This window comes from Oncorhynchus masou, chromosome 4 (assembly GCF_036934945.1).
Source record: "Oncorhynchus masou masou isolate Uvic2021 chromosome 4, UVic_Omas_1.1, whole genome shotgun sequence".
NCBI classification, from domain to species: Eukaryota; Metazoa; Chordata; class Actinopteri; order Salmoniformes; family Salmonidae; genus Oncorhynchus; species Oncorhynchus masou.
In genome coordinates, this window is record NC_088215.1 from 8,299,788 (window position 1) to 8,317,380 (window position 17,593).

The 17,593-nt window shown below is 41.3% G+C and overlaps 2 protein-coding genes across 3 annotated transcripts in view; one reads left to right on the forward strand and one right to left on the reverse strand.

The window, feature by feature from the left end:
* Window positions 1-91: 91 nt before the first annotated feature.
* ten1 (TEN1 subunit of CST complex) lies at window positions 92-2,982 on the reverse strand. Its single transcript, XM_064949273.1, has 3 exons — window positions 2,767-2,982; window positions 2,323-2,480; window positions 92-847 (listed from the first exon to the last, which is right to left on the reverse strand). Exons 1-3 carry the CDS (start codon window positions 2,853-2,855, stop codon window positions 684-686), a joined length of 411 nt encoding a protein of 136 aa, XP_064805345.1. The 5' UTR covers window positions 2,856-2,982; the 3' UTR covers window positions 92-683.
* Window positions 2,983-2,996: 14 nt separating this feature from the next.
* Window positions 2,997-17,593, forward strand: part of acox1 (acyl-CoA oxidase 1, palmitoyl) — a 28,329-nt gene continuing 13,732 nt past the window's right edge. The window contains exons 1-3 of one of the 2 annotated variants that reach the window (XM_064949261.1): window positions 2,997-3,246; window positions 5,542-5,701; window positions 11,810-11,970. In XM_064949261.1, the coding sequence (XP_064805333.1) occupies window positions 3,138-3,246; window positions 5,542-5,701; window positions 11,810-11,970 (430 nt within the window). In that variant the 5' untranslated portion in view covers window positions 2,997-3,137. Of the gene's footprint in view, window positions 3,247-5,541; window positions 5,702-11,809; window positions 11,971-15,176; window positions 15,338-17,593 lie in introns of both variants that reach the window. The other variant, XM_064949252.1, reaches the window with a different exon arrangement.

Here is a 17,593-nt window from a genome sequence, read left to right on the forward strand (position 1 = left end):
TGTGCTTGCTTCTTCATTTCCAACACAATAGACAAATTAACTACCGGGAAAAAAAACAAAGCAACATAATAACACACACCTCATGCACAAATACATCTAATATCAAATCAAGAATTTATGTTTCTCACAAAGATACATTTCCAAACTACATATCGGTTTTCATTCACAAAATGTAACCATTGCATAAATGGCCACATCAAACATTCTATCTTAGCTACAATAAGAATGTAAGTATGCATTTTCTTGATCTACTTCATACACCTGACCCCAACATTCAGTGAACCTGCCTAACTCTGTCAGCAGGAAGTGGGTGTCTTCCAGAACTGATATCGTATGACAAATAAAGGCAGGACTTCACAGTGCACCAGAACAAGCAGCTTTCATGTATCCATCAGGATTTCCTCAGTCTTTTTATAGTGTAATTCCACCCTTTGCCATTCTACATTAGCCAGAGGCACAGTCTCAATCTTTGACATGTCCATGTAATCGGCTATATGGGGAAAATGTCCCAACCATAATAAAATATGACCTTTTGACACAATCCATCTGAGGTATAAATCAGGTCATATAAACATTACAACATGTACAAAAGAACATTCAATTCAACCTGGATCATAACTTTACACCAGTAGCACTGTATCAGTGCAGCAGTTGTGACAGATTCATTCTTATTTGGGTCCAGGTCAGAGAGGAGCACTTGGCTGAGCAGCAGTAGCAGCATCTCCCTTGCTCTCCCCCCTCTCTCTGAAGTAGCTCCTCTGTTCATTGACACCTCTCTGCAGCAGGGCGAGGTTCACCCCATCCACACAGTTCAGCACACGGGCGTGGACCAGCACACCATCACCTCCTGTGAAGAGATCGGTAAGTGGGTTTTGTTAGAGTTGCGTCTCTCGAATCCGGTATCAGGAAGAATAAAAGTCAGAATCTGTCGTTAATTATCTTTAATTCAATTCAAGCAATAAATGGTCAATGCAATTTTCGTATATACGGGCTCTCTGTCCCACCTCGCAGGGCAAACAGAGAACTGACAGGATGCACGTAAACAGTTGTTCTTATACTGTGATTGGCCAACAGACGAGTTGGAACTATGTCTATCACAGTGGAGGCTGAGCGTGGTTTAGACTTTGCTCAGCCTATCGCAGTCGCTCAAACTAGTCCCCGCCTCTTGGCGCTTCTTGGAGTTCACCCTCTGTCGACGTATAGATTCTCACTGTTCTGGTATCACACCCTGGTTGTAACAGTTGCTCAGTTCCTGCTATTGTGTTGTTCAGTATTTTCCCAACTCATTTAAACCTTGTGATGACCACCCCTCCCTATGCCTGATTAACCACAACTTTGTAACATGCAGCAAGTCACACCATGTCACACACACACAGACAGGCAAGGCAAATGTAGCAAACAGCACACCGCTTTGCAACATGTATGAGGATTCTGTGTTATGCACTATAGCCCGGTACCATATATGTGATCTGAATATTATCTGTGGTTGGCTTGTGTGGATGTATGTATGTGTTATGCAACATAGCTGACTTGAAACATTGTTAACAGTTTCAGGGCCATGGGCCTTTCTCACGATGGAAAAAATACAGAATAACATGAAGACAGGAACTGTGCAATGAGTTTGGGGTGGCACATTCAGAACGTAGTGTAGCGAGAACAAACGTTCTTTTGTTAGATAAAAGGAGCCAGGTGCGAGATAACGTTATCGAGCATGAGCACATAGATATTCTTCACAGCAACAGTTACATCTATCAACTGGAGCACCCGGGGGCCGGGACCAGCTCTGCGCCAACAATCAACGATAGGCTGGGTGAGTCTAAACCACACCCAGTCTCTACTCTGACAGGCTGGCTCAGAAGCAGGAACTATTTCTGTCAAGAGTATATTTATAATATCTTTGTCAAGAACAAGTCAGTTCTCTGTTTGCCCTGTGAGGTGGGACAGAGAGCCCGTATATTTATAATATCTTTGTCAAGAACAAGTCAGTTCTCTGTTTGCCCTGTGAGGTGGGACAGAGAGCCCGTATATACGAAAATTGCATTTACCACTTATTGCTTAGCTAATAAAAAATACATAGCATACAATCGGTGACACATTGTCATATTTATCCTGATACCAGATTCAAATTAACGCAACTCTAACACATGCAAGTCACACCATGTTACTCAGTTCTTGTCACACACACAGATAAAGACAAAGCAGTTGTAGTTGAAACAATTCAATCTTAGGTAATATGGTAGCAGGTTTAAAATGCATTAATCCTAAATCCTTACAATTTTGGGAGTTGCAAAGCATATAAACCAAATAAAAACCCAATCTTACCCTCTGCTTTTTCAATCTCGCCCAGAACTATGTACTGGGCTCCAATGATGGGGTCAAAGGGTTCCACAAATGTAGTCTGAACAACAACTTGGTGCTGTCTTGCTGCATGCTGGATAGACAGTGTGGCCTTCGATTCCTCTGGTTGGTAACTCACTAATCTAGAAAATGAACTAGTCTGTTAGCCATGCAATCCAAAATGGACAACAAATCATTTTTTTAAACTACGATTATACATGGTGTGTTAAAGATCGTACCAGAGGAGGCTGCTGACGGAAGAACGGCTCATAATAATGGCCGGAACGGAGCGAATGGCATCGAACACCTGGAAACCATGCGGTTCATGTATTTGATACCATTCCACTGATTCACTCCAGTCATAACCACGAACCCTTTCTTAATAACAATTAAGGTGCCACCAAACCTCCTGCGGTAGACACTCCTCACCTTCCAAATGTTCTCACTGAATCTCCCTCCTTGACTGCACCAAAGTTGACTTCCCAAAGGAAATGAAAGACTGCAGGTGCTGGAAGCATCTTCTCAGTAAGTTATCAAAGGGTAAAATAGGCAAAATACTATAAAGATGCCAGATGGCTCTTTTGTCAGCTCAAGGCAGTAATGTTTCACAACGTCACATAACGTGATGTTTTTTTTTACGCGCCCCCTTTCTAGCCAATTCAGGAAGTCGTCGATTATTATTCAGGCTCCGGTTATTGCACTGCTGATCTTGGTTCGTGCAGTCCTAAGATTACATAACTCACATTTTATCGCCACACGCAACGTCGTCTTTTGCAAGGGAAAATATAATTTATTTCGCCATGAATCCTGACATAACCAGAGAGCGTGAGAACGCTACATTTGACGTGGAGAAACTCACACATATTCTGGACGGAGGCATCGAGAAGACCAAAAGAAGAAGAGAAATTGGTAAGGTGGGAAGGACTTGTACTGTGTCTCGTATGTGTAGCCTAGCTTTGCTCGCGAGGTTAAAGCACCACGAAACACGTGTAAACAAAACATTGAACTAGCAGCTAGCTAGCTAGCTTCATAACTAGCTAACTGACCTACATTGGCGAATGTTGGTTATGCATAGCCTAGGCAACCGATAGTGGTCGCTATATCTGCACGGCCTCTTATCCTGCTGCCTCGGCTAGGTTAGACAGTTGTTTATCTATCTGTTGTTGTAATAGTAGTTCTAACCCGTCAGCTGTTGTTTTATCATTGTGTGCCAATGACACGATTAAGGCCACTTTTTGCATTCATGTGTAACTTGTGCATGCTGTTTTGTATAAACAAGGCTCTGATTTATGCAATGCCAGATAACATAGCCAGCTTGCAGCAACCTTGCTAGCTAGCATGCTAGGGCTGGGCGATATATGGAGTTTTTTTCTATCTCTCGGTATATTCGAGTTGATGTTTTAGCGCGATTTGGAAAATGCCTGTATCGCAAGAATCGAGGTTCCGTTATGACTTTGGTCAGCCCAATGTCGAATCATGTCCCAATTGCGTGACAACACGTGCACAGAGGTTATCCACCAATCACAACCCTGGACAGCCTTTCACAAATTGTAACAACGCCGGAGAAGTGTCACGGTACGAGTTCCACCAACATGGAAAGTGAGGAAGCCAGCGCGAGGATGAAATCTTCCCCGAAAAGGGCAGCGATATTGATTTTCTCGGTAATATGGAAGTGGTTCGGGTTCAAGAGGTCTGATGTTCAGCAAACGAATGTCCTGTGCAAAATGTGTCGGAAGACAATTGCTACGAAAAGCAGAAGTACAATCAACCCCTTCCACCACCTGTAACTGAAACTACTCAATGCCGATTCCAGTCAGTCGATTCCCAAAACGTCTGCTAAAAGACAAACTACCATAGCCGCATCCTTTTCAAACGTTATCACTTATGACAATAAACGTTTGGGGTGGAAGGAGATAATGGATGCAGTGACCTATTACATAGTGAAAGATATGGTTCCAATCTTTTAAAGTAGAAAAGCCAGGCTTCAGGTACAGTTGAACATAAGTTTTTCTTAAACTAGGCAAGTCAGTTAAGAACAAATTGTTATTTTTTGTATACTGCTACTTGCGAAAGAGTCGCAGAGAAGCATGCTAGTGTTTCTTATTTCTCCACCACAGCCAATCTATGGTCTTGCTGTAGGCGATTCCCTGATCCACCTCTACAAAGACTACACCATTCTGTATACTTCTGGCCCTTCCTTGGACACTGTGCTATCTAACCTCCAAACGAGCTTCAATGCTATACAACACTCCTTCCGTGGCCTCCAACTGCTCTTAAGTGCTAGTAAAACCAAATGCATGCTTTTCAACCGTTTGCTGCCTGCACCCGCACGCCCGACTAGCATCACCACCCTGGATGGTTCCGACCTAGAATATGTGGACATCTATAAGTACCTAGGTGTCTGGCTAGACTGCAAACTCTCCTTCCAGACTCATATCAAACATCTCCAATCTAAAATCAAATCTAGAGTCGACTTTCTATTTCGCAACAAAGCCTCCTTCACTCATGTAGCCAAACATACCCTAGTAAAACTGACTTGCAAAAATTGCTGAAGTTGGAGACTTTTATCTCCCTCACTATTTTAAACATCTGCGATCTGAGCAGCTAACCGATCGTTGCAGCTGTACATAGTCCATCGGTAAATAGCCAACCCAATTTACCTACCTCATTCACATACTGTTTTTATTTATTTACTTTTCTGCTCTTTTGCACACCAGTATCTCTACCTGCACATGACCATCTGATCATTTATCACTCCAGTGTTTAATCTGCTAAATAGTAATTATTCGCCTACCTCATGCCTTTTGCACACAATGTATATAGACTTTTTTTTTCTCCTACTGTGTTATTGACTTGTTATTGTTTACTCCATGTGTAACTCTGTGTTGTTGTCTGTTCACACTGCTATGCTTTATCTTGGCCAGGTCGCAGTTGTAAATGAGAACTTGTTCTCAACTCGCCTACCTGGTGAAATAAAATGTAAAACATTATCGGGCAGGGGTGTATTATGTTGCAGATAGAATGTAGCTAATGATATTGGATACATTTATTTATCCAATGGTAATACTACACAATTTGTACATAATGGTCGACCTCGTCTCGCATGGCCACCCTTCCAAAATCCCATTTTGTGTGAGAAGTCTGTGTTTTCGACGCTGTTTACCCTGATGTCTTAATCTCCCAATCTTCCCTTATCCCCCACAGAGTCACTGGTGATCAGTGACCCCGACTTCCAAAGTGAGGACCTCAACTTCCTGTCCAGGAGCGAGCGATACGATGCCGCCGTGAAGAAGAGTGCCCAGATGATCCTGAAGCTCAGAGAGTATGGGATCTCAGACCCTGAGGAAATCTACTGCTACAAGAGGTAAGGCTGGGACACAGACCCAGGCAGAGCTACCTGCTATGGGCGGCAGGTAGCCTCGCGGCTAAGAGCGTTGGGCTAGTAACCGAAAGGTTGCTGGTCCGAATCCCGAAAAATGGCAATATGCCCTTATTGCTCCTGTACGTCGCTCTGGATAAGAGAGTCTGTTAGATGACATCAGTGTAAATGCTATGGACCTGCACATCACAATTAGAAATGTGAAAGTAGATATAGGGTTTTGTCCATAGCGTTGTCTTCCTGTTAGGTGTAATGACCAATGCAGGTGAAAGTAATGAAAGGTGATGAATTGAAGATCATTTGGGCTAGTTTTGTTATTTACAAGCAGGATTTGGTTTCAATGGACTGTGTGAAGTCTGTAAGGGTTTGGGATGATCAAAGCAAATGTCAATACTTCCCGGTATCCTCCAGTCATCACTCCTTCACACATTTCATGTTTTTTCTTTTTTTCTTAACATTTCACAGAAAGTGCTAATGCTGAGCACAGCGTGACAAACATCGGACAAGGTTTCTCATGCTTGTTTTGAGGTTTGAAGTGCAGATGGCTGTATCGATGCTGCTTTGGGGACACTGAAGCAAAACACCGCATTTGCTGAAATGACACAAACCGTCTTTAAGCCTTTCACCAATATGCTAAAGTCTTCTTCACATCCCATGCTAATGTATTGCCGGCTATTAGCCCCACGAGTAATTGCGTTGTCATCTTATGAGGAGTTTTTGTATCTTCCTGATCAAAGTCTGTATTATATATATATATATATATATATATATATATATATATATGTATATATGTATATATATATATATGTATATATGTATGTATATATATATGTATATATGTATGTATATATATATGTATATATGTATGTATATATATATGTATATATGTATATATATATATATGTATATATGTATATATATATATATGTATGTCAAACATTGGATAGAGATATATATCTCTCTCTGTCTCTCTGTCTCTCTCTCTCTCTGTCTCTCTGTCTCTCTCTCTCTGTCTCTCTGTCTCTCTGTCTCTCTGTCTCTCTCTCTCTCTGTCTCTCTCTCTCTCTGTCTCTCTCACTCTCACTCTCTCTCACACTCTCTCTCTCTCTCTCTCTGTCTCTAATGTTTGATATATGGTGAAGCAATAGGACTGTTACGGTGACAAACATTGGATATAGATATAGTGTTGCCAATGGGGCAAGACCCTGGCACTCTGCCGTGTGGCTATAAAGGTTTGTGTATGTGTTAGGGATGTGCACGCTTTTTAGAATATCTGAACATTAGTATTAGAATACTTGTAAGTATCATTTTTAGCGAGAGGGGGGGGGGTAATTATTTTATAATCAAGTTTTGTCACATGCACAATTACAGTGAAATGCTTAACTTGAGAGCTCTACCCAACAGTGCAGTAATAGTACAAAAATAAACACAACCTGTAAAGTATTAGTCCCATGGTTAATGGGATGAAATAAAATATCCTAGAAAATGTTCATGCTCACACAAAGCTTATTTCTCACACAATTTGCAAACAAATTTGCTTACATACCTGTTAGTGAGCATTTATCCTTTTCCAAGATAATCCATCCACCTGACAGGTGTTGCATATCAAGAAACTGATTAAACAGCATGATCATTACACAGGTGCACCTTGTACTGGGGACAATAAAAGACAACTCTAAAATCTGCTGTCTTGTCACACAACACAATGCCACAGGGAGAATGCAATTGGCATGCTGACTGCAGAGATTTCCACCAGAGAGTTGAATGTTTTTCTCTACCATAAGCCGCATCCAATATCGTTTTAGAGAATTTGGCAGTAAGTCTTTCCGGCCTCACAACCGCAGACCACATGTATGGCATCGTGTGGGCGAGCGGTTTGCTGATGTCAATGTTGTGAACAGAGTGACCCACGGTGGGGTTATGGTATGGGCAGGCATAAGCTATGGACAACCAACACAATTGCATTTTATGGATGGCAAATTGCATGCACAGAGATACCGTGACAAGGTTCTGAGGCCCATTATCGTGCCATTAATCCACTGCCATCACATGTTTCAGCATGAGAATGCACAGCCCCATGTCGCAAGGATCTGTACACAATTCCTTGAATCTGAAAATGTCCCAGTTCTTCCATGGCCTGCAAACACTCCAGACATGTCACCCATTGAGCATGTTTGGGATGCTCTGGGTTAACGTGTACGACAGCGGATTCCAGTGTCCGCCAATATCCAGCAACGTCTTTTTAACTCTCATGGTAGTTCTTGTGTGGTTTTTATTCTGTTATCTCTATTATCACTGCATTGTTGGGAAAGAGCTCTCAAAGAATTTCATTGTACTGTTCTACACCCTTTTTATCCTGTGTGTGTGGCGATTTAAACGTTGTAACTTGAAACTATACTGAACAAAAATATAAATGCAACATGCAACAATTTCAAAGATTTTACTGAGCTACAGTTCATATAAAGAAATCAGTCAATTGAAATAAACTTTTAGGCCCTAATCTATGGATTTCACATGACTGGGAATACAGATAAGAATCTGTTGGTCGCCTATACCTTAAAAAAAAAAAGTTATGGCCGTGGATCAGAAAACCAGTCAGTATCTGGTGTGACCACAATTTGTCTCATGCAGCGCGACACATCTCCTTCGCATAGAGTTGATTGTGGCCTGTGGAATGTTGTCCCTCTCCTCTTCAATGGCTGTGCAAAGTTGTTGGATATTGGCAGGAACTAGAACATGTGGTCGTACACAGATCCAGAACATCCCAAATATGCTCAATGGGTGACATGTCTGGTGAGTATGAATTGTGTACAGATATTTGCGACATGGGGCCTTGGAATATCGTGCTGAAACGTGAGGTGATGCCGTCGACTGAATGGCACGACAATGGGCCTCAGGATCTCGTCACAGGATCTCTGTGCATTCAAATTGCCATTGATAAAATGCAATTGTGTTCGTTGTTCATAGCTTATGTCTGCCCATACCATAACCCCACCTCCACCATGGGGCACTCTGTTCACAACGTTGACATCGGCAATCCGAGGCTGGCTGGTGAGGCTGTTTGGACTTTGCCAAATTCTCTAAAATGACGTTGGAGGTGGCTTATGCTAGATAAATTAACATAAATATATGTTAATATATAGGTGGACAATCCTGCAGTCAGCTTGCCAAATGCACGCTCTGTCAAACCATCTGTGGCATTGTGACAATACTGCAAATTCTAGAATGGCCTTTTATTGTCCCCAATTTATCCATGCACCTGTGTAATGATCATGCTGTTGTAATCAGCTTTTATTGTATAATAAAGACGATCACCCAGCTGGAAAACAATAATGGTCTGACTAGGCAATATTTTTATTAGCCATCTTCCTCAGTCTGCTCCCTCTATTGTGATCACACACAAGGCTCCTCGGCTGCAGCAAAATAGCGCCAGACTCTCTCCCTCGCTTAGCAGTGCTCGGCTTAAAAAAACAACATATGTATATCGAATATCCAGATATGCGACAAATTCCTGATACTATTCGAATAGTGAAATTATTTCAAAACCCCATCCCTAGTATGTGTGAGTCATGGAGTACTGTTGCAAGACAGCACCATCTCTCTAGGCAGAGCAAAGGTCACATCGAGATTTAAACTGTGTCACAGGTTACGCTATGTCCTACCCTTTCACTTATAAAAACTGCCAATTCACCGCAAATATGTTTAGCCTTAAATAGCCCAAGTTGAGTATAAAAGTCAGACGTTATAGTTACATATTAAAGGCCTCAGCCAGGAGCCTATATATTCTCTTTGTAAGTCTCATTTGATAACATATATTTCTCAATATGACTGATGATGAGCAAATTGAAAATGGGCAAATCAGAGCACATTTTGTAGTGAAACTAAAGGGATTGGGTTTGTCCAATGTCCATTTTTTTTTCTAGTGTTAGAGATTCTCCGGAACTTCTGTATACTTTTTAGCCAGTACTTCTGTATACTTTTTAGCCAGTACTTCTGAAAGTAGTGGTCACGAGCCAAAAGTAAACCCCCAGAAATGGTGTACTATGTCACATGTGCACCACATTATTGCTCTCTGTCACTCTACTGTGTGTTGCGTGTGCAAGTCTTGCTAGCTGTCACTCAAATGGTGAGGAGCTGAAGCTCATTGGCTAGAACTCTAATTGCTAGGGGGCTGGCCCATGTGGTGTAAAATGGCACTGCACAGCTTCATGTAGACAGTTGCTTTCAAACTAGGGATTTCGTGGCTAGTTGAGGTAAAAACTGTATTTCTGATCATAGATTATGCATGTAGAGTTGAAGTCAGAAGTTTACATCCACTTAGGTTGGAGTCATTAAAACTAGGTTTTCAACCACTCCACAAGTTTATTGTTAACAAACTATAGTTTTGGCAAGTCAGTTAGGACATCTACTTTGTGCATGACACAAGTCATTTTTCCAATTGTTGTTTACAGACAGATTAATTAACTTATAATTCACTATCACAATTCCAGTGGGTCAGAAGTTTACATGCACTAAGTTGACTGTGCCTTGAAAAACAGTTTGGAAAATACCAGAAAATGATGTCATGGCTTTAGAAGCTTCTCATAGGCTAATTGACATCATTTGAGTCAATTGGAGGTGTACCTGTGGATGTATTTCAAGGCCAACCTTCAAACTCAGTGCCTCATTGCTTGACATGATGGGAAAATTAAAAGAAATCAGCCAAGACCTCAGAAAAAAATTGTAGACCTACACAAGTTTGGTTCATCCTTGAGAGCAATTTCCAAACGTCTGAAGGTACCATGTTCATCTGTACAAACAATAGTATGCAAGTATAAACACCATGGGACCACACAGCCGTCATACTGCTCAGGAAGGAGATGCGTTCTGTCTCCTAGAGATTAACGTACTTTCGTACGAAAAGTGCATATCAATCCCAGAACAACAGCAAAGGACCTTGTGAAGATGCCGGAGGAAACCGGTACAAAAGTATCTATATCCACAGTAAAACGAGTCCTATATCGACATAACCTGAAATGCCACTCAGCAAGGAAGAAGCCACTGCTCCAAAACCGCCTTAAATTAACCAGACTACAGTTTGCAACTGCACATGGAGACAAAGATCGTACTTTTTGGAGAAATGTCCTCTGGTCTGATGAAACAAAAATAGAACTGTTTGGCCATAATGACCATCATTATGTTTGGAGGGAAAAGGGGGATGCTTGCAAGCCCAAGAACCGTGAAGCACGGGGGTGACCGAAGGCTACACAAAACATTTGACCCAAGTTAAACAATTTAAAGGCAATGCTACCAAATACTAATTGAGTTTATGTAAACTTCTGACCCACTGAGAATGCAATGAAAGAAATAAAAGCTGAAATCAATAATTCTCTCTCCTATTATTCTGACATTTCACATTCTTAAAATAAAGGGGTGATCTTCACTGACCTAAGACAGGGAATGTTTGCAAGGATTAAATGTCAGGAATTGTGAAACTGAGTTTAAATGTATTTGGCTAATGTGTATGGAAACATCTGACTTCAGCTGTATGAACTACACATTGCCACATCTAGCCCAAAAGGGTAAGTTAAAAAAAAAAAAAAAACATACTTAGTGGTCTTCTAAGACCCAGAGCATGTATTTAAAAGGATACTGCAAGATTCTGTCAGTGAAGTGGTTTTCTACTTCCCCAGCGTCAGAAACTCGTGGGTACTATTTTGAAGTCTGCGTGCAGTATGAAGGACATTACAGGTAGTTTTGCGAGCCAATGCTAACTTCCGTTAGCGCAAAACTGGAAGTCTATAGGTACAGTAGCTTATGCTTGCGTACCTATTGACTTCCATGATTGATTACCAGAATATTGCAGAATCCCTTTAACAAATAAAAAGCCTTGCTTTTACAGTGAGGTCATGTTGACACTAGTGTCAACCCTAAACCTGGGTCCTTTTTAGTAGGCACGAAACACTTTTGAAATGGACAACTATAATGCACATTCTTATTGGACAAGTTTAGGTAGAAACGTTTTTTTTTTTTACGAGTAAAATGACCACAAACCTGAGTGGTCCCGCCCAGTCTGTCCATCCATCAACCTGCTTGTCTGTCCCCCTCCCTCAGCGTGTTTCGGGGCCACCATCACGAGGCTCTGGGGCTCCACTTTGTCATGTTCCTCCCCACCCTGTACACCCAGTGTAACAAGCAGCAGTTGAAGAAGTGGGTTCCCCTGGCCGAGTCCTTCAAGGCCCTGGGCACCTACGCCCAGACAGAGATGGGGCACGGTCAGTCCCCATACAGAGGATTTATAATAATGATACCGGAAAGGCACAATTTACACGACCATAAAGTGCTTGTGCAATTGTTTTAACTAGCGAGCTAAGTATATGTTTGAATTATGAGAAGGATCACAGGGATGCTTAGGGATGGACAGATGTCGATCTTTGACGTAGGATTTTCTTTTAATATTGTTTTCATATCATGGGGTGGACATTGATCAAAAGTGATTATTTGTAGGTGTTTGACAGATCACTGTAGACAAAATGTGCCCAGGCTGTAGGCCTAACTCAATAGTTATTAGCTAAACTGAATAGCCAAAACATAATGTGCTAGATTCAAAATGTCATGAATGCCGGTCTGTTTTTCGAGTCCTCATAACCTGCCCAGTACCTTGGACAAAAGAAACAATTGAAGGACAACAAAAAAATCCTAACATTGCGCTTAAACAATATGAAAAAATTCATTCCCGTCTAGTTTTTAGTTTCATTCCATTCCTCAAACCCATTTTATTTCCTTTCCTGCTGCTAGTAGTGGCCTATTATCCTAATGAATTGTTCCCAAGCTCATGTCAGCTAATTCTGATTGCTATTAAGTCTTGATTTTCCTCTACTCCCCATGTTCTCTGAATTGAGATTACTCATTACATATGATTAACCCGAACACTGTATAATTTTGAGCATTTTTTTTAAGCAAATGACCTAACATTCTGAATTGTGCATTTGATTGGATGGATGTAGGCCTAATTTTTTGGCTGTTTGTGAATTTATAGCTTGGATGAATGAATATAGGCCTAACAATTTGTTCTTGTCTGTCGAAGTCTCAACTGATAGAGAAGACGCACTGTGTCCTGCCAAAGAACATGCAGTGTGATTTGAGTTTCAGATCCCTGAATATTCCATTGTTAATCTGAAAGCAGAGAAATCTGTGCGACGTAAGACAATTTTGGCCATGCCAGATGTCTCTTGTTGCCAACGTTTCACTTCTATGACGCTGCGAAGTGGACATTATTCACGATTACGTAACCATGGCATTTCCATGACAATACTACTCTAGGGAATGTCTAAGACTGGCTTTTCAGAATTTTCTGAAGGCCTTCTTTTTTTCAGAGTTCTGGTCTGGTTCACTTCTTCTCAGCGACTCACTTGCTAGGCTTCCATGAACTTTTCAAGTGATTTTCAAGTTTGCATAGAAAATAGATTACTTTAGATAATTGCCTGCTGTCGTGTGTTTTAATTTTAATTATATTGTGTCAATAAAAACAGCTGGATTTAATGACCTTTAACCTCAACAACAAAAAATCTGAAAAACCATAGTGTTGAATAAAAATGTTGTGGTCAACGTGTTTCCATTACCCAATTTAGGCAAATTGCACATGAAGAAATTGGCAACACTGTGAATGCTGTACCACCTATCTGCTTCCTGTCTCAGGTGGCCCGCGAAAGCCAACATGAATAGAATGCAATCATTTACAAATATTTCCCATATTCTAATAATTTGCATGTGCCAACGTATCGCCACTGTCCGTGCCATGGTGAAACTTGCCAGCCAACCAGAAAAGCAAGGTGTAAGTAATTCAGGCCCTCTTGAAAGTCAGGATAATCCTATTCCTGCAAGGAAACATTATTTGTCTAGTTACGTTGATGGCGTCACATGCCCGTGTACCTTCAAATTTGTGACAATCTGCATTTATTCGAAAAACACTGGTTCCGTCATTTGTCGCAATGAAGACTGTTCGACAAAAGAAATATCCACCCATCGAACTTATAAAAAAATGTTGCTGATATTTAGAAAACGTCTCCTATATCTATTAATAATAATTAGGTGGGTGCTTACGTTTGTCCTATTTCGTACATGTAAAAGTGTGTACGTATGTGTGAATTGGAAATTAGTTTGTTTTTATTTCACACTCCCTCCGACACCCTCAGAGAGTGGGATCCCGGCCAGGGATCAGCCATTATTGTCAGCCGCCCTGGAGCAAAAGTGCCTTGCTCGAGGGCACATTGGCAGATTTGTTTCACCTAGTCGGCTCGGGGATCGAACCCGTGACCTTTCAGTTATTCACCCAACAGTCTTAACCGCTAGGCTACCTGCCGTCTCCGTAACACGTATCGCACAGATTATTCTTTGCAACTTTTGCTTTTCTCGAATAATCCTGTGTCAATGGAAAACTGCCTATTGTCTTAACCTTAAATGCCCTTACAACTGCTTCACCCTTCCTTTATAAACTAAAGCAGGGGTCGGCAACCGTGATCCTGGAGTTTTGCAGGCACTTGTGTTTTTGATTTAACCAACCTGGAATACCAGGTGTGTTGAATTTAGGCAATCACTGAATTAGCTCAATTTGGTCAGGTGTGGTGCGTACTTGGGAAAAAATCCTGCAGTCCCTGTGGCTCCCCAGGAACAGGGTTGCCTACCCTTGGACTAAAGCATCTGCTTTCAAAATGCTAGTTGCACTGCGCTAGTTGGTAGCATTAACCTTTTGTGACTAGGGGGCAGTATTTTCATTTTTGGAAAAATAACGTTCCCGTAGTAAACTGCACTAGTTGGTAGATTTAACATAGACAGATTTATTGGTTGTCACACATTTGACATTTTAGGGTTGTGTTCATTAGACCACGCAATTAACTTTTACAATGGAAAACTAAATTGGCCATTTCTTAATGGAGCAAGTCCAGTTTGTTCCTTCTTGTGTCCGTTTAATGAACACGTCCCAGAGTTTGCATCACAATTCATTTGGAATTGAAAATGTTTTTTTCAGTGAAATGAGAGAGTACAGGTTACACTGCTTTTGGAAATGAACATTTCAGGAAAATAAATGAAGTGTTGCAACAATCATGCATGAGAAGGTTATTTTGAATGAACTTATGATTCTAATCCGTTCTCCGCAGACAATTTGCATGACTAGCTCAGTTTAATTTTTTTAATTCTTGCACTTCCCCCCCATCCCTTCATCCATCCCTCCATCTATTCATCCATCCTCTCTGCCCCCAAAATGTTATTTACCGACACTTCTAATCTCCCATCTTTTCCAACCATCTCTTCATTGTCATGTCCCATTTATATGGTCTATTATTCTATCCCAAAATTTGTTTTCTCCCTTGGCTATACCTTATTTTGCATGCTCTCCCCCAATGTCCTATCCTTCCTTTACCCTCTTCTCCCTTCAAACTACTCTCCTACCCCCTCCCCTTGCCACTTGGCGCTGCCCCAGCTGTGTGCACCGTGGGCGGGCGGAGCCCCTGGACCTCCACCTGGGAATGTTCCTGCCCACCCTGCTGAACCAGGCCAGTCCTGAGCAGATGGAGACATTCTTCATACCCGCCTGGAACCTGGAGATCATCGGCACCTACGCACAGACAGAGATGGGCCACGGTAAAATGCCAAACGAACCGTACCTGATCACCAACCTCCGGTCACCCACATGCTCTGTGGAGTGGACAAGAGATGCATGCCCAACCTCTTCGACGTTTGAGTCGAGCCACCAGATAACTCTCCCATACTCGTTAGGGAATTTCTTAAAAACGTCTCCCCAGACAGAACGTTTGTGTTGTTAAAGAATCTGTTGGGGGTAGGTTCCTTGTTCCTTGTCAATCATTGGCTTATTGGGGAAATTAGCAATCAGATAATATCGTCTTTAAGTAAATCAATCCAACCTTTTATTTATGCAATTGCAGGCAGAAGTTGACAATGGAAACAGTAAGTTCTGCAAAATAAAAAATGAATATGCTTGCAGTCGACACCGACTCATGAGACCAAGCCCATGCAAATACAGTTATACAAACTTGCAGGAGAAAACAATAGTCCAGTGTTTTCTAAGGGCTCAGCAGTCATCTTCCATTCCCGTGTGGCTCACAGTGGTGTGTCTGACTTGTCTCTTATCTCTTTACTCCCCTGCAGGGGTCTGTGTCTATGCATCTCTTTTAGCCTTGAGTTGCTTTTTGACTGCAATAACACACATCTCTCAGACCGTTTCTTATAAGAGGCAGAGACTAGAAAAGAACCGTGGAACAGTATTAAACCTTATTATGCATATATATATATATATTGCTAATCTGTGGTCCAGGACCCTATAAATGTAGTGGGGGAGGGTCTTATAGCCCTTCCCCTTCTATTAATACAACATAAGCATAATCAATTATGATACATCAATCATTTGGTGTAGCCCCTATCATGACCCCAAGGTGACCCCCACCATGCAGCAATTTAAAAAAATCTCAATATCAAATTGTTTATGGGTAACAGTTAAACTACCTGTGTGATTGTTTTCAATTAAAATGGTCAAAAATAAACAAAAATGGCTTCTTAGCAAAGAGCAATTTATCAAACAAGTATTTTGCTAGCACTGTCTGGGAGTGGTCTGAGTATGGAGGGGGAACTCAAAAAACTTGCTGTTATTGACAGAGATGTTTGGTACTAATTTACCGCCGGATGATGTCACCAGGCATTCCAAAACTCCATCCCACCAAAACAGGATGACGTTTTAGGCTGTCTTTTCAAACAGCTCTTACACTAAAAGGGCATGATAATTTTCACAATTTCACAGTATTATTCCAACCTCACAGTGTGGAGTTTTTTATATATATATATAAAACACAGGAATCAAATTTTTGACTGCACTGGGCCTTTTTTTAAATGCTATTTAAAAATAATAATTTTAATAATAATAATAATTTCACTCTTGCCTTTTACTCTGACTAAAACCACTAATACTGGCTGGCTTGGAGAGTGAGTGTTGTGGGCTGCACAGCTTCGCATGGCTTCCCTTTTGGAATGTGCTCTGCCCCAGGTTCTCACACAGTCTTGTTGCCAGCCACGGTGAACGTCCATGCCCACTTCTAAAGCACCCTCAGTGACTTCCTTTCCCAAACAGGTACCCTCCACCGCCTCTGTCCCTTTTGTCCCCCTTACTGTGTTTTGGAAGTATATTGAGTTTAAAGACGGACAACCTACGTCCTCCGCCACATGTATCTTCACCGTATAAACGTAATAGGGCCGTCAAACGATTACAATAATGAATTGAGTTAGTGGTGTTAGTTATAGGCATACTATGTTTTGATTGTAAAGGAAAGAAACACAAAATAATCTCTTTCACCATAACACAAAAGTCACTGGAACATACAGCTGGCTATTAATGGTCTCAATGTTTAAAAAAAAAAAAAGTAGGACTACTCTCTCATCAATGTTCTTGGAAGTTTAACAGTTTCCCACATACACACTCAAGTACTGTTAATGCTTAATTTGTTCCAATTTCGAATTGGAAGGTTGACTACGGGGGGGGGAGAGAAGAGAACTGGCTCTATGGATACAAAGAACATTTAAACCTGTCCAACAATGTTATGAGTTCCACAGAAGACTAACAGCTCAGCCAGGTCTGCGTTAATGTGAAATATAATCCAGCTATTAGATCTAGCCGAGGCTACTGATCCATGTTCTTCACGAACTAGTCACAAACTGCTGCTGCTAGTAGAACTGGGATCAGTGTTTAAATCTTTTGACCTGAGAGATAAAACAGTAGCAAAATTAACAGCATAGAACATGTCGGGTTAACTTTGACAGCCCTAAACCGTACACGTATTAGTTATGCAAATTGTAAGAAATAGATTCAATTTTCATTTGGTTTTGATCTGT